At 44.5% G+C, this 26,596-nt stretch overlaps 1 protein-coding gene across 1 annotated transcript in view; it reads left to right on the top strand.

The window, feature by feature from the left end:
• Positions 1 to 26,596, top strand: part of ITGA1 (integrin subunit alpha 1) — a 345,166-nt gene that overhangs the window by 300,351 nt on the left and 18,219 nt on the right. Inside the window, exons 19-25 of the mRNA XM_069748575.1 lie at positions 1,307 to 1,392; positions 2,536 to 2,671; positions 10,503 to 10,583; positions 12,809 to 12,885; positions 17,679 to 17,762; positions 20,125 to 20,227; positions 21,880 to 21,993. Coding sequence (XP_069604676.1) covers positions 1,307 to 1,392; positions 2,536 to 2,671; positions 10,503 to 10,583; positions 12,809 to 12,885; positions 17,679 to 17,762; positions 20,125 to 20,227; positions 21,880 to 21,993 — 681 coding nt within the window. The remainder of the gene's footprint in view (positions 1 to 1,306; positions 1,393 to 2,535; positions 2,672 to 10,502; positions 10,584 to 12,808; positions 12,886 to 17,678; positions 17,763 to 20,124; positions 20,228 to 21,879; positions 21,994 to 26,596) is intronic.

The raw sequence follows: 26,596 nt of genomic DNA, 5'->3' as shown, positions 1-26,596 counted from the left end.
CCAAGGTATATGACAGGGATGATGTGTTGCCGGTAAATAACGGAAGACACAGGGTTGCAGTCTTTACCTGGTTTACTGGTGGTAGCAGGCCACAGTCCAGGGTTCCGCAACAGGTGTAGATGGAGTCCAGGCAGCCTGGAGACAAGTGGAAATCCCCTTGGTAGGTCAGGTTGGGAGCCTTCCACTATGCCCTGCTTTTCTGGTCCCTTGCTCCCTGTAGTTTGCTGGCATGGTACTCCTTTCTCTCCTGTCCTGGGACAGTACCTGCACGGTAGGCTGCTTGAACCATTCTCTTGGGTTCTCAGACACGGTGACTCCAGGCTCTAACTGCTGCTGTACTACAGGTGTTGTACAGGAAGTTCACGTATAGTTCTATGCTCTCCGGTTCTGGACCTTGCAGTTATCCACAACCTCGGGCTCCCAGTGCCCGGTTTCAGTGCTCTGGCTCCTAGGAGGCCCAATCGTAGCCTCCTTGAGCCCTCAATCTCTCCGCACCAGACTCTCTCAGACTGACTGACTCCTCCTCCAGACCACGATCTATGTATATCAGGGAAGCTCCCCTAAAACAGGGTTTTGAGCTCCCCCTCCTGGCCTGGAGTCAGAATGTGTTGTGTGTGGGATAACCTGCCAAAGGGATCCCTTTTGTTTCCAGGCATAGCACTACCTTCCCCGAGAGGAGGGCAGCACTACTGTGGTATCCGAACTCCTGGGGTGCCACATACACATTAAATGCATAAAACACATAATACTGTTCACATTACACATATGCATATGGCGGTTGTCTTCAGGGTAGGGATGGGGTAAGACAGTCCACGTCTTCACACATCACCAGCAAAAATCTAGCTGCCGAAGCTGTTATGTTCTGTCAAAGAAAATAGCAAGAAGAACATGGAAATTTCATCTCCAAATGTAAAAAATATATTATTTAAAGAGAATATGTCACAAGGGTTTTGCTGCCAGCAATATAAAGTTTGGACTGAGACAATGCTTCTAGTGCTGGATCACTTACTAGGCTTCTTACTGTAGCTTTGATGACACTGTGAGGTATCTGCTGATAGTTTTCTCCATAATAAGCTCTGGATATGTAGTCTTTGATACTTGTGAGCTCTGGCTATCCCCGACCCCACCGATTGGAAACTTTCTGCCTATGCACAGTATAGATATTTGTCAATTAATGACATGATTTAAGACAGAGCTACTCAATGAGAAGACTAGCAGAGCTGCAGCAGATGATATACTGATTTTATGAAAAGTACAGTAACGCTTTGTCCTAACACTGTTCGGCATGCCTGTGCTTATTTTATAGATTTCATTCACAATGGATTGTGGAGCTAAGAAGAGATGTATAGCCGACCTCGCACTGGATGCGCAGATAACTATGGGGGACAAAAGGTAATATTTGTGCTGTATATGTCGTTGTAATGCAGAAATGGCTCAAGGCTTCATATAGAGCGGCTCAGAGGAGTGGGGGACATCCATATGCCCTATTAAAGCCTATAAATATCAGTGGTCTTGTAACACGGTGCGGGATGGTAGTCGTGGGCGAGGTGAGCATCGTGCTACAGGAAAGTGGGGGTCCTGGATAGGTGTGTGCTGCTGTTACCTTGGCAACACGCCTCTGCAGACCACATGCTGACGTTTGACTAGAGACCAGAGTCCAAAAATAAACTTTTCTTAACTCGATGAGAAGTCTATACATCAGATATCAGGCACAACACTTCATGAACGCTTCTTCTGCTTTCTGCAGAGACAGGAACTGTACGGATACATGTGGCCGTATATTACTTTAGTTACAAGTTCCAGCAGTCCAGCAAACCATAATGGGAACCTCCATCTTCCCCTGTGAGGACCGCACGGGTCGAGGTGTGTCGCTACGGCCCCTCACAATTACTCTCAGTGAGTACCTCAGTGACTGAGGAGCGTCGGTACAACTCCTCACTAGGACCCTCAAAGTCAGTATGCTAAGGGCCACATGTCCCTTGCTGCGCCACTGCTTCTTCAGCTTACCAAAGCCATGTTTTATCTCTTTAACTAGGCCTCCTGGACTGGGCTTAGACCCTCGTCCTCCCCTTGGTCTCATTAGACCCCCTACCTGAAATCTGAAATCCTGCTGCCACTTAGGCTACATCCCCACGATTTTGAACGCACCGTATTTTCACTGCGTCCAAAACACTGCATTTTAACCGCCGCACTTGTTTGTCAGTACATGCGGATTTGCTACAAAAATTGACTTGCTGCGGCCAGTTGTTAACCCTGTCTGTCCGCAGCTAACTGTTGCTGGGCAGAAAATGAATAAATCAACATTCAAAACATAGCAATGCATTACCGAATATAACAACCACAAGATCTTCAAGGGAGAGTGTGGGCATCTTTATAACTTCCAGATCCTTTGTGCTGCAACTTTATGCAATAGTTGTCTTATCCGAAAGAAAAACATAAAAATATTACTAAAAATGGGGAAAAATTTGGGTTATGTTTCATGATGGCAGCAGTGTCACAATCTTCATGTGTTTCATTTTTTCTATTTATTCCCAGTTTTAACCAGATGGTTGTAAAATTTAACAAGGACAAGTTCACCGTGACTGTGATGTTAAGGAACAACTGGGACAGCGCATATAACCCTACTGTAACCTTGAAATACTCCCCAAATATTATACTAGCTGCAATAGAGGTAAACTGTGCAGATCAAACATCACAGCAAAAATGTAGCTGTATAAGTCCTCATTCATGTGCACCTCTGTGTCTTTGTAGTGTTTAGCGCTCCATGCTGCTGACAGTCACCACTAGGGGGAGCATGCGAGCCTACTGAATACAGTTTTCCCATTGATTACAATGTAAACCAGTAGGCAGTAAACGTGTAAGCTCCTACTAGTGGTGACTGCAGGCCGCATGGTCTATCTCCTATCTTTAATACACAAATCTAAAAGTGCTGGCTCATCTGCCTGGTCCTTTATATCTTTCTCGATAACTAAAAACTCCCTTCTCCCACACGCAGACAGGGAATAGTGTCTGAGAATAGGGGAGAGGAGCAGAGAAAGGATCTGTGAGTATGAACTAGGCTGAAGCAATCACTTTCAGCATGGTGTTAAAGCACCACTCCAGCATTTTCTTTTTTAATTTGTTCACCCAGCAAACACTGGAGCGATCTGGCTTCTCAGAAGGAGACGACTGGATCAGCACCGAGAACAGAAGAAGACAGCGGCTGGATTGGTGCTATAACAATAGAAGGAAACAAAATATGTTAATGGAGCTAAAAAAAAAAAAAATCATAACTTTATTAAGGCTGATCAATATTTAAATACAAAATTTAGTTACTCTTTAATTAAATACTAAATACAGCAATATCACCCCCTAGTGGAGAAATAACAAAACTACTAGAATTTGGTTCTCATAGTATACCTACTGTATTACTGGGCAATAGCTCATTGCAAACAAATATTTTTAAAGCGAATCTGTCAGCAGGTTTGTGCTGCATCATCTGAGAGCACCACAATTTGGGGAAAGAGACCCTGAATCCAACTATGTATTATTTAACTGGGTGTAGGAGTTGTGATGCAATCAGGGTTCTTTAACCCCTTTACCCCCAAGGGTGGTTTGCACGTTAATGACCGGGCCAATTTTTACAATTCTGACCACTGTCCCTTTATGAGGTTATAACTCTGGAACGCTTCAACGGATCCCAGTGAATCTGACATTGTTTTCTCGTGACATATTGTACTTCATGACAATGGTAAAAATTCTTTGATAGTACCTGCGTTTATTTGTGAAAAAAACGGAAATTTGGCGAAAATTATGAAAATTTCGCAATTTTCCAACTTTGAATTTTTATGCAATTAAATCACAGAGATATGTCACACAAAATACTTAATAAGTAACATTTCCCACATGTCTACTTTACATCAGCACAATTTTGGAACCAAAATTTTTTTTTGTTAGGGAGTTATAAGGGTGAAAAGTTGACCAGCAATTTCTCATTTTTACAACACCATTTTTTTTTTAGGGACCACATCTCATTTGAAGTCATTTTGAGGGGTCTATATGATAGAAAATACCCAAGTGTGACACCATTCTAAAAACTACACCCCTCAAGGTGCTTAAAACCACATTCAAGAAGTTTATTAACCCTTCTGGTGCTTCACAGGAATTTTTTGAATGTTTAAATAAAAATGAACATTTAACTTTTTTTCACAAAAAATTTAATTCAGCTCCAATTTGTTTTATTTTACCAAGGGTAACAGGAGAAAATGGACCGCAATCATTGTTGTACAATTTGTCCTGAGTACGCCAATACCCCACATGTGGGGGTAAACCACTGTTTGGGCGCATGGCACAGCTCGGAAGCGAAGGAGCGCCATTTGACTTTTCAATGCAAAATTGACTGGAATTGAGATGGGACGCCATGTTTCGTTTGGAGAGCCCCTGATGTGCCTAAACATTGAAACCCCCCACAAGTGACACCATTTTGGAAAGTAGACCCCCTAAGGAACTTATCTAGAGGTGTGGTGAGCTCTTTCACCCACCAAGTGCTTCACAGAAGTTTATAATGTAGAACCGTAAAAATAAAAAATCATATTTTTTCACAAAAATTATCTTTTCGCCCCCAATTTTTTATTTTTCCAAGGGTAAGAGAAGAAATTGGACCCCAATAGTTGTTGTACAATTTGTCCTGAGTAAGCTGATATCCCATATGTGGGGGTAAACCACTGTTTGGGCGGATGGGAGAGCTCGGAAGGGAAGGAGCGCCGTTTGACTTTTCAATGCAAAATTGACAGGAATTGAGATGGGATGCCATGTTGCGTTTGGAAAGCCACTGATGTGCCTAAACATTGAAACCCCCCACAAGTGACACCATTTTGGAAAGTAGACCCCCTAAGGAACTTATCTAGAGGTTTTTGACCCACCCAGTGCTTCACAGAAGTTTATAATGCAGAACCGTAAAAATAAAAAAATCATATTTTTTCACAAAAATTATCTTTTCGCCCCCAATTTTTTATTTTTCCAAGGGTAAGAGAAGAAATTGGACCCCAAAAGTTGTTGTACAATTTGTCCTGAGTGCGCTGATACCCCATATGTGGGGGTAAACCACTGTTTGGGCGGATGGGAGAGCTCGGAAAGGAAGGAGCGCCGTTTGACTTTTCAATGCAAAATTGACAGGAATTGAGATGAGACGCCATGTTGCGTTTGCAGAGCCCCTAATGTACCTAAATAGTAGAAACCACTCACAAGTGACACCATTTTGGAAAGTAGACCCCCTAAGGAACTTATCTAGATGTGTGGTGAGCGCTTTGACCCACCAAGGGCTTCACAGAGGTTTATAATGGAGAGCCGTAAAAATAAAACAAAAATTTTTTCCCACAAAAATTATTTTTTAGCCCCCAGTTTTGTATTTTCCCGAGGGTAACAGGAGAAATTGGACCCAAAAATGTGTTGTCCAATTTGTCCTGAGTGCGCTGATACCCCATATGTGGGGGGAAACCACTGTTTGGGCGCATGGGAGGGCTCGGAAGGGAAGGAGTGCCATTTGAATGCAGACTTAGATGGAATGGTCTGCAGGCGTCACATTGCGTTTGCAGAGCCCCTAATGTACCTAAACAGTAGAAACCCCCCACAAGTGACCCCATATTGGAAACTAGACCCCCCCGGGAACTTATCTAGATGTGTTGTGAGAACTTTGAATCCCAAGTGTTTCACTACAGTTTATAACGCAGAGCCGTAAAAATAAAAAATCTTTTTTTTCCCACAAAAATTATTTTTTAGCCCCCAGTTTTGTATTTTCCCAAGGGTAACAGGAGAAATTGGACCCCAACAGTTGTTGTCCTATTTGTCCTGAGTACGCTGATACCCCATATGTTGGGGTAAACCCCTGTTTGGGCACACGGGTGAGCTCGGAAGGAAAGAAGCACTGTTTTACTTTTTCAACGCAGAATTGGCTGGAATTGAGATCGGACGCCATGTCGCTTTTGGAGAGCCCCTGATGTGCCTAAACAGTGGAAACCCCCCAATTATAACTGAAACCCTAATCCAAACACTCCCCTAACCCTAATTCCAACGGTAACCCTAACCACACCTCTAACCCTGACACACCCCTAACCCTAATCCCAACCCTATTCCCAACTGTAAATGTAATCTAAACCCTAACTGTAACTTTAGCCCCAACCCTAACTGTAGCCCTAACCCTAACCCTAGCCCTAGCCCTAGCCCTAACCCTAGCCCTAACCCTAGCCCTAGCCCTAACCCTAGCCCTAACCCTAGCCCTAACCCTAGCCCTAACCCTAACCCTAGCCCTAACCCTAGCCCTAGCCCTAACCCTAGCCCTAACCCTAGCCCTAATGGGAAAATGGAAATAAATACATTTTTTTATTTTTCCCTAACTAAGGGGGTGATGAAGGGGGGTTTGATTTACTTTTATAGCGGGTTTTTTAGCGGATTTTTATGATTGGCAGCCGTCACACACTGAAAGACGCTTTTTATTGCAAAAAATATTTTTTGCGTTACCACATTTTGAGAGCTATAATTTTTCCATATTTTGGTCCACACAGTCATGTGAGGTCTTGTTTTTTGTGCGACGAGTTGACGTTTTTATTGGTAAAATTTTCGGGCACGTGACATTTTTTGATCGCTTTTTATTCCGATTTTTGTGAGACAGAATGACCAAAAACCAGCTATTCATGAATTTCTTTTGGGGGAGGCGTTTATACCGTTCCGCGTTTGGTAAAATTGATAAAGCAGTTTTATTCTTCGGGTCAGTACGATTACAGCGATACCTCATTTATATCATTTTTTTATGTTTTGGCGCTTTTATACGATAAAAACTATTTTATAGAAAAAATAATTATTTTGGCATCGCTTTATTCTCAGGACTATAACTTTTTCATTTTTTTGCTGATGATGCTTTATGGTGGCTCGTTTTTTGCGGGACAAGATGACGCTTTCAGCGGTACCATGGTTATTTATATCTGTCTTTTTGATCGCGTGTTATTCCACTTTTTGTTCGGCGGTATGATAATAAAGCGTCGTTTTTTGCCTCGTTTTTTTTTTTTTTTTCTTACGGTGTTTACTGAAGGGGTTAACTAGTGTGCCAGTTTTATAGGGCGAGTCGATACGGACGCGGCGATACTAAATATGTGTACTTTTATTGTTTTTTTTTTTTTTATTTAGATGAAGAAATGTATTTATGGGAATATTTTTTTTTTTTTTTCATTATTTAGGAATATTTTTTTTTAATTTTTTTTACACATTTGGAAATTTTTTTTTTTACTTTTTTACTTTGTCCCAGGGGGGGACGTCACAGATCAGTGATCTGACAGTTTGCACAGCACTCTGTCAGATCACTGATCTGACATGCAGCGCTGCAGCCTTCACAGTGCCTGCTCTAAGCAGGCTCTGTGAAGCCACCTCCCTCCCTGCAGGACCCGGATCCGCGGCCATCTTGGATCCGGGACCTGGAGCAGGGAGGGAGGGCGGCAAGACCCTCGCAGCAACGCGATTACATCGCGTTGCTGCGGGGGTCTCAGGGAAGCCCGCAGGGAGCCCCCTCCCTGCGCGGTGCTTCCCTGCACCGCCGGCACATCGCGATCATCTTTGATCGCGGTGTGCCGGGGGTTAATGTGCCGGGGGCGGTCCGTGACCGCTCCTGGCACATAGTGCCGGATGTCAGCTGCGATAGGCAGCTGACACCCGGCCGCGATCGGCGCCGCTCCCCCCGTGAGCGCTGCCGATCGCATATGACGTACTATTGCGTCCTTGGGAAGTAAAGCCCACCCCCCATGGACGCAATAGTACGTCTGATGGCAGAAAGGGGTTAATGTAGCAGAGCTCAGAAAGCTGATCCGGCCCCCTGTTATGGCTGGTAATTCAGTACCACAATGGACATAGAAGTCAGAGCACATACAGTGATCTGACAATAACCCAAAAACATAGAACGAGCTCTGAGACGTGGGAACTCTGCTGACCGCAATCCCTAATCCTCTCCAACCACAACTAGAGGCAGCTGTGGATTGCGCCTAATGCTCCCTATGCAACTCGGCACAGCCTGAGAAACTAGCCAGCCTGAAGATAGAAAATAAGCCTACCTTGCCTCAGACAAATACCCCAAAGGAAAAGGCAGCCCCCCACATATAATGACTGTGAGTTAAGATGAAAAGACAAACGTAGAGATGAAATAGATTTAGCAAAGTGAGGCCCGACTTTCTGAACAGGGCGAGGACAGGAAAGGTAACTTTGCGGTGAACACAAAACCCTACAAACAACCACGCAAAGGGGGCAAAAAGACCCTCCGTACCGACTAACGGCACGGAGGTACACCCTCTGCGTCCCAGAGCTTCCAGCAAGCAAGAAAAACAAAATAAACAAGCTGGACAGAAAAAACAGCAAACAAAAATAACACAAGAGCAACTTAGCTATGCAGAGCAGCAGGCCACAGGAACGATCCAGGAGGAAGCAAGTCCAATACTAGAACATTGACTGGAGGCCAGGATCAAAGCACTAGGTGGAGTTAAATAGAGCAGCACCTAACGACTTCACCACATCACCTGAGGAAGGAAACTCAGAAGCCGCAGTACCACTCTCCTCCACCAGCGGAAGCTCATAGAGAGAATCAGCCGAAGTACCACTTGTGACCACAGGAGGGAGCTCTGCCACAGAATTCACAACAGCCCCCATCATAGATTTCTGTGCGCATTGTCTATTGACAGTAAGTTGATTTTCAGAGGAGGGGGCATGGTTGACACCGCTTGGCATAAGGAAGTTAAACAGGGCAATCATAATCTCCTGGTGATAAATCATTCATTGTATGGAGAGAAAAAAAAACAGCACACAGCCTAATAAGTGACACATCAGTGAAATCTGCGTCTAAGCCCCTACATTATAATAAATGAAATGTGGATTATATCTGCGCTGCTGCGACAAATAATAGATCCAGATATACTGTTAGGGTGTTCGGGTGGTTTATTCAACGCGTTTCGAAGCTCAAAGGCTTCTTCTTCAGGAAGTTTCCACACAAAGATATCTTTGTGTGGAAACTTCCATCATTCCATCATTCTCCTCCAGTTGGGAAAGGGCTTTTTCGTCTATTGGAGGAGACTGATGTACAGCCATTTAGTGGCCAGGAGAGCGGCGCAGTCTGCGAGGAAGGCGGCAATAACAAGTGCAGGAGGACAACCTGCCATAATAGGAAGCGCAAGAAAATGTTACCAACATATCTGGTAAAACAAATATTAAGCAGAAAACCTCTTTTAAATGGCTTGTTACATCTGCTGAGTAAGTGCTCAAGAAGTGTAAAAAAACCATATTCACAAGAACCGCACTGTGGAGCCATTGACTATAATGGTCAGATGTTTTATTGGTGTAAGAGCAAAGGTGACAGCAGTGGTGGTAATCGTTCTATAAACTCCATGGTAAGGAATATATATATATATATATATATAGCAAAAAGTACCATAAAACTTAACCTTTTAATTGAACCTAGTAAAAAACACTAACTAGGTGAATAAAATGCCCATGGCGAAAACAGTGCAGGTAGAATAAATGGGCAAGATCTCACCTTTAGGCCGGGGTCACACTTGCGAGTTCAAAGCGAGAAGCCCTATTCATGTCAACCATCAAAACTTTTTCCTACGCGTTTCGGTCCCATTCAAACTCTTCGTCAGGGGAATATCTGATAGCTGGGGTGGGTGTAGGTTTGGCCAGAAAATATAGGCACTAAGCCATATTAGGGGCATCTATAACTAAGCCTCAGTTGTGCCTGACAACCTGTGGTCTATGTATCACTATCAGGTTTAGTATTATATAATATTATTATAATATTATTAATTAATAATATTATTATTATTAATGTTATTACATATTATATAAGTATTATTATAATTATGCTTGATGGTCTTTATGAAAGGTAGACTTTCTCCGAAGTGTTATGCTGCCAAGTGAATACCTTTCATAAAGCTGACCTAACGTAAGTATGGCTGTTCTACGTCTGACAGTCTATGGCTCTGCCAGCAGCGCATTTACAGTTTTTGCAGTTTCAAGCTTCTTCTATCAGCTAGATCGTACAATACATTGCTAACAAACTAACTTATTTGGGCGTTTCACTGAAGTCTGCAGTCACCCTGTGTGGATTGTGAGGATTCTCTGATACCAGCACTGAGACCAAGCGGACATGTGAGCACAAGTATGAGCCATGCATATTCACAGCCACATTCCGACTAGACTTCGCGCATGTCTAGTCGGAATGCGGCCAGGAGAATGCATATCGCAGCGGAGAATCCTCACAGCACACACTGTGTACGATATGAAGAGTCACAAGTCTGCAGTCACATAGAGTGACTTTAGTGATGAGCCTGGATAACCCATTTAAGGCAACAAATAGCTAAAATAAATGTCATTTTACTCATTTCCAAAAAGAAAAACTATAGAATTTGAATTTACTGATGTTTTTCATGGAAAAAATGTCTAAAAAAATTGTATTATGTAAAATATGCAATCATGGTCTCTTTTCTTTACAATAGGATAAGCCAAAAGTGAGTTGTGAGTCAGATACAGAGTTTGCTTGTAAAGTTGGATACCCCTTTCTAAAGAGGGAGGAATCGGTAGGTAATAGTCACTCATGATCTACTGTGTATATAGGCCAGTAGAGCAAAGCCATCATGTACTGGAGAGCTGGAGGACGTGACAGGCTCCGGAGTTGTTGCCTCTGGTCTAGAATGCACAAGTCTATGTTTTGTGCCTTTGGTATATTGGGTAGTGAGATCTGCCTTGATTATATGCTGCCCTCACACATGACTACCACATTTTCTGAGGACAGACCGGCTTTAATCTCTCTCAATTGAAGGAATTTTTATATATATATATATATATATATATATATATATATATATATATATATATATATATATATATATATACTTCGACTTGGAATTTTTTTTTTTTTAAATGTTAGTGATTTTATCAAATTTCACTATGCAATCTTCATTCTGTCATTCATTTTCAGACCCCTGATATTCAGTTTGCAACCTGATCTAAAGATTCAGATTTTTCTTCTCTTGTTGGAGTGTCCCTCTCAGTAATATAGGTTGCATGTGAGCTGTGTTTGGGCTACCACCTTAAAGGGAACCTGTCACCCTATTTTTTCAGTAGGAGATAAAAATACCGTTAAATAGGGCCTGAGCTGTGCTTTACAATAGGGTATTTTTTGTCCCCCGATTCCCTACCTATGCTGCCGAAATACCTTACAAAAGTGGCCTTTTTCGCCTGTCAATCAGGCTGGTCAGGTCGGATGCGCATGGTCACAGCGCTGTTTCTTCCCCCACATCTTGCTTATGTTCCCGTTGGTGGCGTAGTGCTTCTCGCATGCGCAAGTGCCGAATGCACTGCGCAGCTGTACAAAAAGAGCGCGCTCGCCGCTATTCAGCGGGTTCTCGGTGGGCGCGGCCATCTTCCTGAGGCCGCGCGTGCGCAGATGGAGTCTCCTGCTTCCCGGCGCTTCAGGAAAATGGCCGCGGGGTGCCGCACGTGCGCAGATGGACATCGCAGCGGCCATTTTCCTGAAGCCCCCGGGAAGCAGGAGACTCCATCTGCGCACGCGCGGCCTCAGGAAGATGGCCGCGCCCACCGAGAAACCGCTGAATAGCGGCGAGCGCGCTCTTTTTCTACAGCTGCGCAGTGCATTCGGCACTTGCGCATGCGAGAAGCACTACGCCACCAACGGGAACATAAGCAAGATGTGGGGGAAGAAACAGCGCTGTGACCACGCCCATCCAACCTGACCAGCCTGATTGACAGGCGAAAAAGGCCACTTTTGTAAGGTATTTCAGCAGCATAGGTAGGGAATCGGGGGACAAAAAATACCCTATTGTAAAGCACAGCTCAGGCCCTATTTAACGGTATTTTTATCTCCTACTGAAAATACGGGGTGACAGGTTCCCTTTAATTAGCTCATGTATCAGAACAGCTTCTATCTGGCACTTTCTTCTCCTTCATATCACTTTCCTCCTTATTTGTAGCGCGTTTTCTCTGTCCTCTCTGAGACTGTAGATACTTTCTCCCCTCTCCAAGCTATAAAGATCTGTATACAACCCCTCCTCCTCCCTGCTGTCTATAAGAGCAGAGAGAACCTTCAGGAACAGGAGCTCTGATGGATTTGTAGCATGTTTGTATATCAGTCACCTAAATAATGGATGTACAGACATCTTCAGCCATATAATGGTAGAACATTTTTAAAGAAGAAAATTTACAAAATTGCTTCACTTTGTATTTAGGAAGCAAACAGACAATACAATAGTGAACAATGAAAAAAGTTTGTTAATTTTTAGATTTCCCAGAGTAGCATTGCAAGGCTTAAAAAAAGAAAAAAGTATGTTAGGTATATTTGAATTTGTGAAACCTATAAAGTAAATTCATACGGTATTGGCTTCTCTGCAATAAATAAATTTATACTTGAGGAATTGGACAGAAATTTGCTAAACAAACACGTTATCGTGCATCTTGTCCATAGAAAACAAAGGGGATTTTTAGGATACATTTTTTATATCTATTTATTTTTTAAATAATAAAAAAAACATTTCCAATACAATAAAAAAAACCTTAAAGGAGCTTTCAGGTAACACTTTAATTCAGTAAAGATTACAGAGACAAAAGCAAAACAAAAAATATCTCCCCTGGTGAATACAGATAACGTGTCTGCCTGGCGGATGCTATTTCCATCCTGGGTATAACGGTAGGACAGAGAGGTAGTATTTTACCTGTACCTGCCTGAATCAATATCATGTTATATGTGATGTAATGGATATTTTTTAATCTTTTTCTCTTTTTGAAGATCACATTTATGGTCACTTTCCAGTTCAACATTTCTCATCTTCTGGATACAGTGTCTATATTTATGACTGCAGTAAGGTACGGTATCAATACCATGATCCAATCCCATATAGACAATGTACAGATGAGCCGCCCGCCAGGGCCGTGGGGCGCCCGGTACCGGGTCCGATGTTCACAGGGGGATGTCACTGTGGCGACCAGCTCCGTGGCCTTGGGCGCCCATGTAAAAGGAATTCTTGAATAAAGTTTATGTTCGTGATGCCACCTGTAGTATTCAGTCAGTGGGGACAGACGCTGCTTAAAGGGGTCCTCTGGGGTGGTGTTATGGCAGCTAGATGGTATACCTTCCCACAAGTGAAGTCTATCCCCAGGGCTCCCAATGTGTAGATGGCAGATGGTGAATGGCGCAGTAAAGAACGAGGACACAGGTTTTGCAGTTTCTTTACCTGGTTTACTGAAGACTTCAGGCAGCGACAGTCCAGGGTACCAGATCACAGGACAGGCAGGGTCCGGACGGCTTGGAAACAAATTCAGAGTCCCATTTACCAGGTGGAGATAAAAGCCTTCCCTCTAGCCCGGTGGTGTTGTAGTCCCTTACTGCCTATGGCTTCAGATAAGGTCCTCACCGTTCTTCTCTCTGTCCCAATATAGGATAGGACAATACCTGTATGACAGGTAACTCGAGCCTTTTTACAGGGACTCTATCACGCCCCGGGCTCTATGTGTTACTGTGTCTTCAGGTGTGTGGCGGACAGGTAACTTGCAGTTCAGCTGTCCTGCCGGTTTCTGTCCTAGAGTCCCTTACAACCTCGGTGTGCCGGCTACCGGTTATCTACGCTTTGCCAGGGAGACAGTCTGCTCACTGCTGTCCTCCCCCTGGTGTCGTCGCCTGTGCCTCGCTCTCCTTCACTCTCACTGAACGATGTCCTTTCCTTCTGTATATCCCTTTCTCTAGGAGCTGTAGTACTTCAGACTACACGGCCTCTTCAGACCTTCTGACACTCTGTGTCGGTCTGCTCTCTTCTGTCTCTGACAATCTGACCTCACTTTCCCCCCAAACCACAATATATTTTGGGGAGTCAACTAGAAAATAGAATCAAAAGCTCCCCCTTGTGGCCTGGAGTGTGAACATGTTATGTGCATGGTGATTACCTGATAAAAGATATCCTTCATCGCTTCCAAACGTAACATCCCTCTCCCCGTGAAGAAAGCAATTCCACTGTGACAACCAGGACCCTGGGGAGCCACAAATGAATTTTCCCCGTAGGGCAGTGGGGTTCTCGGTACTGGGTCCTTCGGTTCTCAAGGGGGATGTCACGTTGGCTGACCCGGTCCGTGGCCCTCGGGAGGTCCGTTGTAAATGGGGAAAGGTCTTTAAAGGGGAAATGTTCGTGACGCCACCTGTGATATTCGGTCAGGGTGACCGACACTGCTTAGGGGTCCGCTGGGGTGATATTATGGCAGCTAGATGGTATACCTTCCCACAGGTGAAGTGTGTCCCCAGGGCTTCCCAGTGCATAGATGGAGAATGGTGGATGGTGTAAGGCGCAGTGAAGAACGAGGACACAAGGTTGCAGTCTCTTTACCTTTTTACTGGAGACTTCAGCATCCACAGTCCAGGACACCAGACCACAGGGCTGGCAGAGTCCGGCCGGTTTGGAGGCAAATCCAGAGTCCCCTTATCCAGGTAGAAATCAGTAGCCTTCCTCTAGCGCCTGGATGTTGTAGTATCTTACTGCTGAGCCTCTCATAAGGTCCTCACAACTGTTGTGGTGTTCTAGATGTTATGTCTCTCTCTGTCCCCCGGAATGATAGGAACAAACCCGTATGACTGGTGGCCTGAGGCTTTTTACAGGGACTCTAGCATGCCCCGGCCCCCACAAGTTGTCACCGTGCCTCCTGGGTATAGGTCGGGCAGGTAACGTAGAATTAGCTGTCCTGCCGGTCTCTGGAGCAAGGCATAGAGACTGTTGCTTCTGGCTACCAGATCCTGCACCTCAGAAGGAGGCAGCCTTTGCAGGGCAGAACTCCTTCTGGTTTCCTCTCCTTTTGCTATGACTTCGTTTCTCACCTTCTACAATACAGTTCTCTGTCTGTGTCTCTTTCTTAGGATGCTGCCGCACGTCGGGCAGGCACAGCTCCGTGGCCTTCTGTCTAGGCCTCAGACAGGATCCCACCCATGTCAGGGACCACTCTGTCAGCAACTGCTAGATGTTCCTCCTTCCACTCTGGCTGCCTGACAGGAACTGCCTGGGTGAAGCCCAGTCAGCTTCTGACTAACTTCCTATCCAGACCACCAGTTTTACCTAATTGTGAAGAGTGCCCTAATAAATAGAAGCATGGCTCCCCCTGGTGGACTGGAGTGTGAAGTGTGTTGTATGGTTTGTGATACCTGGTAAAGAGATCTCCTTTATTGCCTTCAAACGTAACATCACTCCCCCCTAGAGGAGAATGATAATACTGCTACGACCAGGACCCTGGGGCGCTGCATTTCCTTCCTAGATAGGTGAATATTTTTGGCTTTATACCTTTAGCTAATGTTTTATATGATTTTATTTGATTTTGGCGCTTAAGGGAGTTGATAGGCTTAGAAAACCGATTTTCATAAATTATATTGGAGAATTCAGGGTCATTAAATGAAAGAGAGGGGTCCTCATAATCTCCTGGCAAAAGTGCAGACTAGTCCTTGTCATGTCCGGACAGATATCACATCAATGTCAGCATGAACTGACAAGGTATAATACTTTACTTTCTCAGTGGTAGGGAAAATTGCTGAAGGGAAATTGAGCCTGAGATTTAATTATCAGCTTGCTCCAATTGCTGCTGTTCAACCGCTTAAATGCTGCTGTGAATCCCAGACAGTGGCATGTAAGTCATATGATCCGGTGTGAGTGTGCATTTTGGTGCCCATCGGTTCCACCACGACGCGATCGTAGTGTGCTGATGGGTTCACATGGTAGCTAATGCTCTGTAATTGGGCATGTGATGGATGCCTGAGTCGTCTTTCTGTATGCCTCCAAAGGGAGAGATGGAGGAAGAGGACTGTATATGGATGAAGTATTACAGTTCTGTTGCATTCAGTGTTTAATAGGCGAAAACTAGAAAACAATAATGCAATCTTGCCTGGATAGAAGATATGAAGATGATGAGGATTGTGGAACCACAACACCATGGAAAGCTCAGAAAACTGGCTGCTGCAGATCTAAGGACACATACAAGAAGAGAAAAAGCATGGAGTATGGATCTTTAAAGGGGATTTCCAGGACTTTAAAAAGGCATGTAAATGCTAACAGAGGCAACTAACTGCCTGTTGTACCCGGCGTCAGTCATTGACCGCTCCTGCCAGAGACTCAGCTGCTTCCTGTCAACAGAGCAGCAGTTTCTCTTCCTGTTGACAGGGCAGGACTACAGGTGCCATGCTGATTGACAGATGACTCTCTGCTTCCTATTGGGGAAGCTGGCTGTCAATCAGCATGATACCTGTACTCCCGCCCTGTCAACAGGGAGAGAAACTGCTGCTTTGTTGACAGGGAGCAGCTGAATCTCTGGCAGGAGCGGTCAATGACTGACGCCAGGTACAACAGACAGGTAGTTGCCTCTGTTAGCAACGACATGCCTTTTTTTCTCAAGTCCCAGATATCCTCTTTAACTGTGCTGCCGAACATACCATATGATGAGAAAAGAAATCCAGGAGGAGATGTGTAGTTTTATTAGTAAACGTGTCTGAAACTTCTTCATCAGGACAAAACCAGAGGAAAACGTCTGTGAACTTGTGAAATGCGTTGACTAATAAAACCGCATTCCCCCACAAATCTCCTCCTGGATTCCCTTTTACATCATATGGTATATTCGGCAGCGCAGTTAAAGATCCATCCTCCGTGGTTTTTCTCTCCATTCAGAGCTTATACTTTCATACTCATGTGCACAATTTCTTAGTTGACAGTTATGACAGATCAAATAGGGCAACTAAATCAAATAAAAAGTTCTACGATCTACATTGTAATATGGTATTAAAGGGAACCTGTCACCCCGTTTTTTGAGATTGAGCTATAAATACTGTTAAATAGGGCCTGCGCTGTGTGTTCCTATAGTGTATGTAGTGTACCCCGATTCCCCACCTATGCTGAGAAATAACTTACCAAAGTCGCCGTTTTCGCCTGTCAATCAGGCTGGTCAGGTCGGGAGGGCGTGGTGACATCGGTGGTTCTTCCTCAGCTTTACGTTGGTGGCGTAGTGGCGTAGTGGTGAAGACACAGCGCGCGATCTGCGCTGTCATCCCTTTCGTCGGTGGGGGCGGCCATCTTCCTGGGGCCGCGCGTGCGCAGATCGAGTGCTCTGCTGCACGGGGCTTCAGGAAAATGGCCGCGGGATGCCGCGCGTGCGCATTAGAGATCGCGGCGGCCATTTTCCCAAAGCCGAGTTTGCATCTCGGCTTTGGGAAAATGGCCGCCGCGATCTCTAATGCGCACGCGCGGCATCCCGCGGCCATTTTCCTGAAGCCCCGTGCAGCAGAGCACTCGATCTGCGCACGCGCGGCCCCAGGAAGATGGCCGCCCCCACCGATGCAAGGGATTACAGCGCAGATCGCGCGCTGCTTGTTCACCACTACGCCACTACGCCACCAACGTAAAGCTGAGGAAGAACCACCGATGTCACCACGCCCTCCCGACCTGACCAGCCTGATTGACAGGCGAAAACGGCGACTTTGGTAAGTTATTTCTCAGCATACATGGGGAATCGGGGTACACTACATACACTATAGGAACACACAGCGCAGGCCCTATTTAACAGTATTTATAGCTCAATCTCAAAAAACGGGGTGACAGGTTCCCTTTAATAGAGATTAATGCATTTTTCTTGTTGCCTTCCAGTGACAGTGAAGAGAAGAACTTCGATGATAACAGAAAAAACATTACATTCCCTGTTAAATACGAGTCTTGGCTGACATTCACTGGGTATATACTGAATTTTTTTAAAATCACAGAAGACAAAATATTAAATTATTTAGAGACGAGAAAATTTATCGAAATTCAAATTTAGCAAATTTGCTTCAAATTACGATTGGGAAATTCAATTCACGTTGAGTTTGCCAGATGCAATTCGAATGAGCCCTGCTATCTGCATATTATGGTAGAGTTCTCCCGATCCCAAAGAATAATAAACGAGTGGGCTGGGAATAAGTAAAAAAAATATATATCATACTCATCTTACCACTCATCTATCTATGTCTCTGCCGGTCCGCTACTCACTCCCTACAACACCGGTTGCAGCTCGGGTCTTCTCCAGCTTTTCATTGCAATGCTGACCAGGCTTCAACGCACGTTATGACATAATAATGCGTGTGGCCCTACGTCATGCCACATAAGCCATATCATGCGTTGAGGTCTTGGTAGAGCTGGAGAAGATCAGACGCAGAGAGAGTATGAACGGAATCTAGCAGAGGGCCGGTAGAGAGCTGCAGCAGCAATGACAGGTGAGACACAAGGTGACTATGACATTTTATTGTTTTTTTTATCCCCTTTTCAACCCATATGAATCCAGCAAACTGTCCCTCCACGGGTATGCTAGATTCACACGAACTGAATTCGCAAAAATTCAGATTCACTAGAATTTGAAAATTGTGGAAAATCCTAAAGAAATTCCATAAAGAGTAATGTGCAAAGGTTTTATGCAGGTGTGGAAAAATGCTGAAAAGTAAAAATGATTTCAAAATTAGAAGTATCAATGGTTTATTTTTATCAATTAGCAAAATGCAAAGTGAATGAACAAAAGAGAAATCTATATCAAATCAATATTTCATCTCGCCACCCTTTTGCTTGAAAACATCATCAATTCATTAAGGTTTTTTCAGCAGGGAGGTTGCTCCAAAGATCTTGGAAAACTAACCAAAGATCTTCTGTGGAAGTCGTTTGTGCCAATCCCTCTCTTCACCGAATCCCAAACAGACTTGATGTTCTTGAGATCCAGTGGGGCCATGTCATCAATTCCAGGAATCCTTGTTCTTCTTTACGCTGAAGATAGATCCCAATGACATTGGCTGTATGTTTGGGGTTGTTGTCCTGCTGCGGAATAGATTCGAACATAATCAGATGCCTCCCTGGTGGTAATGCATGACGGATAAGTATCTGCCTGTAGTTGTCATCCTTGACCAAACCAAGAAATGGGCTCCATTGAGACGCAGTAGGCACAGTGGCCGGCGAAGGAAACTGGGCAGATGAAAGACATCATGAACTTTCATTCAAAATAAGTTGTCCAGTAGCATCATCACGTCAGATGAGAACTGTCAGCGACCAGTGATACCTACAGAAAAGTCCGGACAGAAGAGGTTTTCATGGAAGAATAGCATTTAAAAGTTATACCTTCTTCATGGAGATAAGTGATACCAACTATGCAGGAAAACATTACTTCAGGTGCAGAAAAATGGCAGAAAGTGCTCTGGAGTGGAGTCTGATTATCTCCAAATTAATTCTGCAGCAGAATAACAACTGCAAACGCACAGTCGATGTCGTTAATGACGATCTTTGACGTAAAGAAGAACAAGGAGTCCTGGAAGAAATGATCTGACAGAGCCCTGATCTCAACGCCATTGAGTCTGGATGGGTTTACTTGATGAAAAAGAAGGATTTGCACAAGAGACATCCACAGAAGATCTGCGGTTAGTTCTCCAAGATTTTTGGAAAACCTCCCCGCCGAGTTCATTCAAAAACTGTATGCAAGTACAAGCGTCCCTAGAAATGATGCTGTTTTAAAGGGAAACGGCGGTCACACCAAATATTGATTTCATTTAGATTTCCTGCTTTGTTGATAAGAATAAAGTATTAACACTTATATTTTTAAAATTATTCCTACTTTTCAGCATTTTTTCCACACCTGTTTAAAACGTTTGTAGATCTAGTGAATTTGTATATTATTTGTACACGGTTTGTACATGGAGCACTAGGCAACATTCGCACTAAATAGTGTAGCACCGCCACCTCTACAGAGAGCGGATGAAAGGGCTACACGGTGTGTTAGTTGTGCCACAGTAATGCTGCGCCGTTATCATCAGCTTGGTATATCTGTAACCATTTTTAAGGTCATAAAGTAAATGTGGAATTGTTATCTTATTATACTATTCAATATCATTATTATTAATCATATGATCAACAATGTCGTGTTCAACTCTTTAGAGACAAAAGGAGCATTTTTGGGAAATTTTCAGACTAGTGTGTACATATCATTATATCGGATATGATAGGTGTGTGAAGTGTGATATGTGTGATATGATTGGCGTGTGACTTGATTTTCTTCTTTTTTTTGTTGTTTTCTTGTTTGAAGTTCTAAAAAAGAATTCCACGTCAGCTTCCCCGCCAATGATTCAATCTCCGCTGTCATCAACTCCACCCATGCAATTGGGCCAGAAATCAATCTACATTATATGGTAAGATTACTTCCAGCATGCTGTAGAATTATATATATATATATATATATATATATATATATATATATATATATATATATATATACACACACACACACCGGTATATAGAGAAAGGAAACATTACAAATCTTTAAATGAGCATCCAAAGAATGTTCTATAACTTATCAAAGTGACCTTGTGTTTATGTCAGAAGTAAGAGCCACTAAGTGATTTCCCGCATTATTGATGACATGTTCCTTCTCCGGGCCAGACTATGACTGACATGAAATGCATCCTGCAGTGAGAAGTGTGATGTGCTGCAGAAATATATAATAATAATAATAACAACACAGATGTTCATTCTTATTATTATCACCATATGGTTATGTACATCATCTTCTGCATAACGTCACAATACACAGCAAAGCTGCTGCAAAACAAAATACATACCTCAGCTGCTGCAGAACCTCATAGTACACAGCAGTTGCAAAGTAGAATGCAAAAATCAGCTGCTGCAGAACCTCACGGTACACACCTCAGCTACTTCAAAACAGAATATACACCTCTGCTGCAGAACCTAATACACACCTCAGCTGCTGCAGAACAACATACTAAAGATTTTAGCTGCTGCAAAACACAATACTTAGTTTAACTGCTGCAGAACCTCATAATAGAAACCAAAGCTGCTGCAGGACATCATGCTACAGTCCTCAGCTGCTGCAAAACATTATAATACTCCTCTCTGCTACTGCAGAACCTCTTACTACACAACTCAGCTGCTGCAGAACATTATAATACTCACCTACACTGCTGCACAACCTCATAATACAGATCTCCACTGCTGTAGAGCATAATACTACTCACCTATGCTGCTGCAGAACCTCCTATTACACAACTCAGCTGCTGCAGAACATTATAATACTCACCTACACTGCTGCAGAACCTCATAATACAGATCTCCACTGCTGTAGAGCATAATACTACTCACCTATGCTGCTGCAGAACCTCCTATTACACAACTCAGCTGCTGCAGAACATTATAATACTCACCTACACTGCTGCAGAACCTCATAATACAGATCTCCACTGCTGTAGAGCATAATACTACTCACCTATGCTGCTGCAGAACCTCCTATTACACAACTCAGCTGCTGCAGAACATTATAATACTCACCTACACTGCTGCAGAACCTCATAATACAGATCTCCACTGCTGTAGAGCATAATACTACTCACCTATGCTGCTGCAGAACCTCCTATTACACAACTCAGCTGCTGCAGAACATTATAATACTCACCTACACTGCTGCAGAACCTCATAATACAGATCTCCACTGCTGTAGAGCATAATACTACTCACCTATGCTGCTGCAGAACCTCCTATTACACAACTCAGCTGCTGCAGAACATTATAATACTCACCTACGCTGCTGCAGAACCTCATAATACATGTGCGGCCAGCCTTGAAATGAATGGCTATCCATATCGAGCCTGATTTAAAGACCATTAGAATGAGGGCTGTCACTTGAGGACCCCTTTCCGTTGAGGTGGTTTTATCTTCCCTCTTCCATTTAGGACACCTCATTGCTCTATTTCTGATACATGACACTTTATTATATGGCTTTTCGCTGCTGTCACTAATCATTATGTGGATACACTGTGTTCTTTTCCAGATTAAGAGGAATGATTTAATCCCGATGCCGAGGGTAACATTCCGCCTGTCATTCCGCTTTAAGACTCCAGATGGCAACATCCTCCTGTACTTGACCAATGTGTCCTCTTCTGATGTAAGATTATTAATAATAATAATGATGTTATCTGTTGTGCGCTCCTCTACTGACTTGTCACTCAGGTGTTCCCTGACCTCCCAAACATACTCTTATTTATAGGGGGAATTAGACATTATCTTCTGATCACAGATCCACATGATTAGTGAAATCTGCTCCTGACTCCAGAACTTTTCGGCACTATCATACATCTACATTTCAGTAACAGGTCCCCATACTCCGTGTGCCCCCACATGCATGCTAAAGAACCCTGCTCTTCCTTTATGAAGCAGCGGCTACTAAACATATCCACTCATGTGAAGACATCTTTCATTATTTCCTCCATAACTTTTTTATATTTCCGTCCTCGCACCCCTAGAAGAGCTTGTTTTGTTTTTTTTTGCAAGACACTGTTTATTCTAACATACAATGTTCTCAAATATGGAAAAAAAATTCCAAGTGCGTAGAAATGGATAAAAAATCAGAATTCCCCTGCGTTTTTTCAGGTTTTGTTTTTACGGTTTTCAAAGTGCAGCAAAAATGACAGCAGAATTCTCCAGGCTAGTACGAGTACGGAGACCCCAAAGCTGTAAAAACTATTTTTATTTAAGTGTTGGGAAAAAAAATAATAATAATAATTTGTCGCCATTTTAGATTTTTACCAGTACAATTATGTATACAGTTTAGGCTACTTTCACACTGGCGTTTTTTGCCAGACGTCGCAATGCGTCGTTTATGGCAAAAAAACGCATCCTGCAAATTTGTTTGCAGGATGCGTTTTTGCCCCATAGATTAACATTAGCGAGGCATTGCGATGCTTTGCCACACGTCGCAACTGTCGTGCGACGGATGCGTCGTGCTTTGGCGGACCGCCGGGAGCAAAGAACGTTACATGTAACGTTTTTTGCTCCTGACGGATCGCTTTTTCCAACCGCGCATGCGCGGCCGGAACTCCGCCCCCACCTCCCCGCACCTCACAATGGGGCTGCGGATGCGCCGGAGAAATGCATCCGCTGCACCCGTTGTGCAGTGCGTCAAACGCTAGCGTCGGAATCTCTGCCCAACGCATTGCGACGGGGAGATTCCGACGCTAGTGTGAAAGTAGCCTTATACTGTGAGATAGCGCTACCTGAGTGGGTTGGGGAAACTCGCTTGGCAACGGGAATTAAAGCACTCAGGCACGTTTTCTCCACATAATCAGTCTATCCGGTTTATTAAGGTTCATAAACCAGGTCACAAACAGTTCATTATTAACATCAACGGAACACATTAACCACCGACAGTCTGTTCGTCTCTGCCTGTAACCCCTCGTTATCTGCAGTTACCTTACAGGAGTTCCGGCTCCACACACTGACTCCTGTCAGTCCTGGTTCCCAGGGGAAAGCTGCCTCACTGGGATCACTGTCCTTGTGACCAGAGCACCTCAGATAGTCCAGACCCGCAGTAGGAACTGTAGCTTCCCTAACACAGTAGCCGTCCCTGACTCTGCAGATACAGCCTCTCCATGCGCTGTCCAGGAAGTCCAGTCACAGGCACTTCCAACACACAGGCCATCAGTCCATGGTCTCACCATGTGCTTCCAGGAATCTAGTCTGGTTCCATGACATTCCAACACACTGACCATTCAGTCCATGGTCTCAGCAGGTGCTTCCAGTAATCGAGACCATCCCAGGACATTCCAACACACAGGCCTTCAGTCCATGGTCTCAGCAGGTGCTTCCAGGAATCCAGTCCATCCCAGGACATTCCAACACACAGGCCTTCAGTCCATGGTCTCACCATGTGCTTCCAGGAATCTAGTCTGGTTCCATGACATTCCAACACACTGACCATTCAGTCCATGGTCTCAGCAGGTGCTTCCAGTAATCCAGACCATCCCAGGACATTCCAACACACAGGCCTTCAGTCCATGGTCTCAGCAGGTGCTTCCAGGAATCCAGTCCATCCCAGGACATTCCAACACACAGGCCTTCAGTCCATGGTCTCAGCAGGTGCTTCCAGGAATCCAGTCCATCCCAGGACATTCCAACACACTGACCATTCAGTCCATGGTCTCACAGTGTGCTTCCAGGAATCCAGTCCTGTTCCAGGACAGTCCAACACACAGGCCTTCAGTCCATGGTCTCAGCAGGTGCTTTCAGGAATCCAGTCCATTCCAGGACATTCCAGCACACTGACCATTCAGCTCATAGCCTCAGCAGGTGCTACCAGGAATCCAGTCCATCCCTGGACATTCCAACACACTGGCTATACAGAAACTCACACTCTGAACCTTCCAGGTCCATACACTCTCAACCATGTGACCCACACCCTGGTCACATTATGTAGCTGTAACCACTCCCATAGGTGGGAGGTGTGTGTGTTTGGCTAGTTCCGACCAGCTCACCAGCTAACCCTATAAGCCCCCACCTTATAAGTAAACACAACAAGCACTTGTGGAACTATAAGTCCCAGCATGACCACATAATTTTGGACTTACAGCACAGTGCACGACTGCGACACATACCGGCCTTTTGAAATAATGCCATTCCCTAATTCACCATCATAATTATGTCTCAAAGCGCATCCTGAAGCGCACACACAGCACCCCCTGGCTGTAACATGGGTCACTGCATCACAATACACACACATTAACATTTTGGGATTTTTTTGTAAAATGTTTAAGATCTTAAATCTTTTTTCTTTTCCACTGTATTGTTTAGTCTCCACAACAGACTTAAAGGGAACCTGTCACCAGAAAAACGCTATTATTTTGCAGATAATGGGTTAAAATGCAGATTAATAGCATAACTAACCTGCCTGGCTCCCGCGCTTACCCGAACGCACGGAGAGAAAATGTGCTTTATCCCCCGGCAGTATTCGGTTTCAGTCATGGGCGCTGGTTCAGTCACCGCTCTGAGTATAAACAGAGGCAGCTGTAACCGTACCCCAGGCACTGACTGACAGCCAGCCCCAATCTAGAGCCAGTGTCAGTCATGGCCGGGGACACAGTTACAGCCGCTGCTCTCTATACTCAGAGTGGTGACTGAATAATAATAATTTATTTTTATATAGCGCTAACATATTCCACAGCGCTTTACAGTTTGCACACATAATCATCCCCGATGGGGCTCACAATCTAAATTCCCTATCAGTATGTCTTTGGAATGTGGGAGGAAACCGGAGAACCAGGAGGAAACCCACACAAATACGGGGAGAACATACAAGCTACTTGCAGATGTTGTCCAAGGTGGGATATGAAACCAGGACTCCAGCGCTGCAAGGCTGCTGTGCTAACCACTGAGCCACCATGCTGCCCCTGCACCATCCTCATTACTAGTGTTGAGCGATACCGTCCGATACTTGAAAGTATCGGTATCGGATAGTATCGGCCGATACCCGAAAAATATCGGATATCGCCAATATCCGATACCAATACAAGTCAATGGGACATCAAGTATCGGAAGGTATTCTCATGGTTCCCAGGGTCTGAAGGAGAGGAAACTCTCCTTCAGGCCCTGGGATCCATAGGGATGTGTAAAATAAAGAATTAAAATAAAAAATATTGATATATTTACCTCTCCGGCGGCCCCTGAACTCAGCGCGGGTAACCGGCAGGCTTCTTTGTTCAAAATCAGCGACCAATCACAAGCCGCTACGTCTTTGAAAGCCATTAACGCGCTCATTTTTAAAAATGAGCGCGTTAATAGCTTGCGGTGACGTCGCGGCTTGTGATTGGTCGCGGCCACGCGACCAATCACAAGCCGCTACATCTTTGAAAGCCATTAACGCGCTCATTTTTAAAAATGAGCGCGTTAATAGCTTGCGGTGACGTCGCGGCTTGTGATTGGTCGCGTGGCCGCGACCAATCACAAGCCGCTACGTCTTTGAAAGTCATTAACGCGCTCATTTTTAAAAAATGAGCGCGTTAATAGCTTGCGGTGACGTCGCGGCTTGTGATTGGTCGCGTGGCGGTCACATGGGCGGCCCGCGACCAATCAGAAGCCGGGACGTGATTCTCAGGTCCTAAAAGCGCTGATTTTGAACAACGAAGCCTGCCGGTTACCCGCGCTGAGTCCAGGGGCCGCCGGAGAGGTAAATATATCAATATTTTTTATTTTAATTCTTTATTTTACACATCTCTATGTATCCGATACCGATACCCGATACCACAAAAGTATCGGATCTCGGTATCGGAATTCCGATACCGCAAGTATCGGCCGATACCCGATACTTGCAGTATCGGAATGCTCAACACTACTCATTACTGAACCCACATCATCCCCATGACTAAACCCGTGCTGCCCTGTGACTGAACCTGCGCTGCCCCGTGACTGAACCTGTGCTGCCCCATGACTGAACCTGAGCCATCCCCATTACTGAACCTGCGCCGTCCCCTTGACTGAACCTGCGCTGCCCCGTGAATTAAATTAACCTGCACCATGCCCGTGACTGAACCCGTGCCGCCCCATGACTGAACCTGCGCCGTCCCCGTAAGTGAAACCCGAATTCTTCTGTGGAAATAAATTCATTTTCTCCCCTCAGCGTTCGGCTAAGTGCAGGCATTGGGCAGGATAATAGCGCTATTAACCATCAAATTAACCCAATATCTGCAGGTTAATAGTGTTTTTTATGGTGACAGGTT

Source organism: Ranitomeya imitator, chromosome 1, assembly GCF_032444005.1.
Source record: "Ranitomeya imitator isolate aRanImi1 chromosome 1, aRanImi1.pri, whole genome shotgun sequence".
NCBI lineage: Eukaryota > Metazoa > Chordata > Amphibia > Anura > Dendrobatidae > Ranitomeya > Ranitomeya imitator.
Note: the sequence above shows the minus strand (reverse complement) of the source record. Positions and strands in the feature narration are given on the sequence as shown.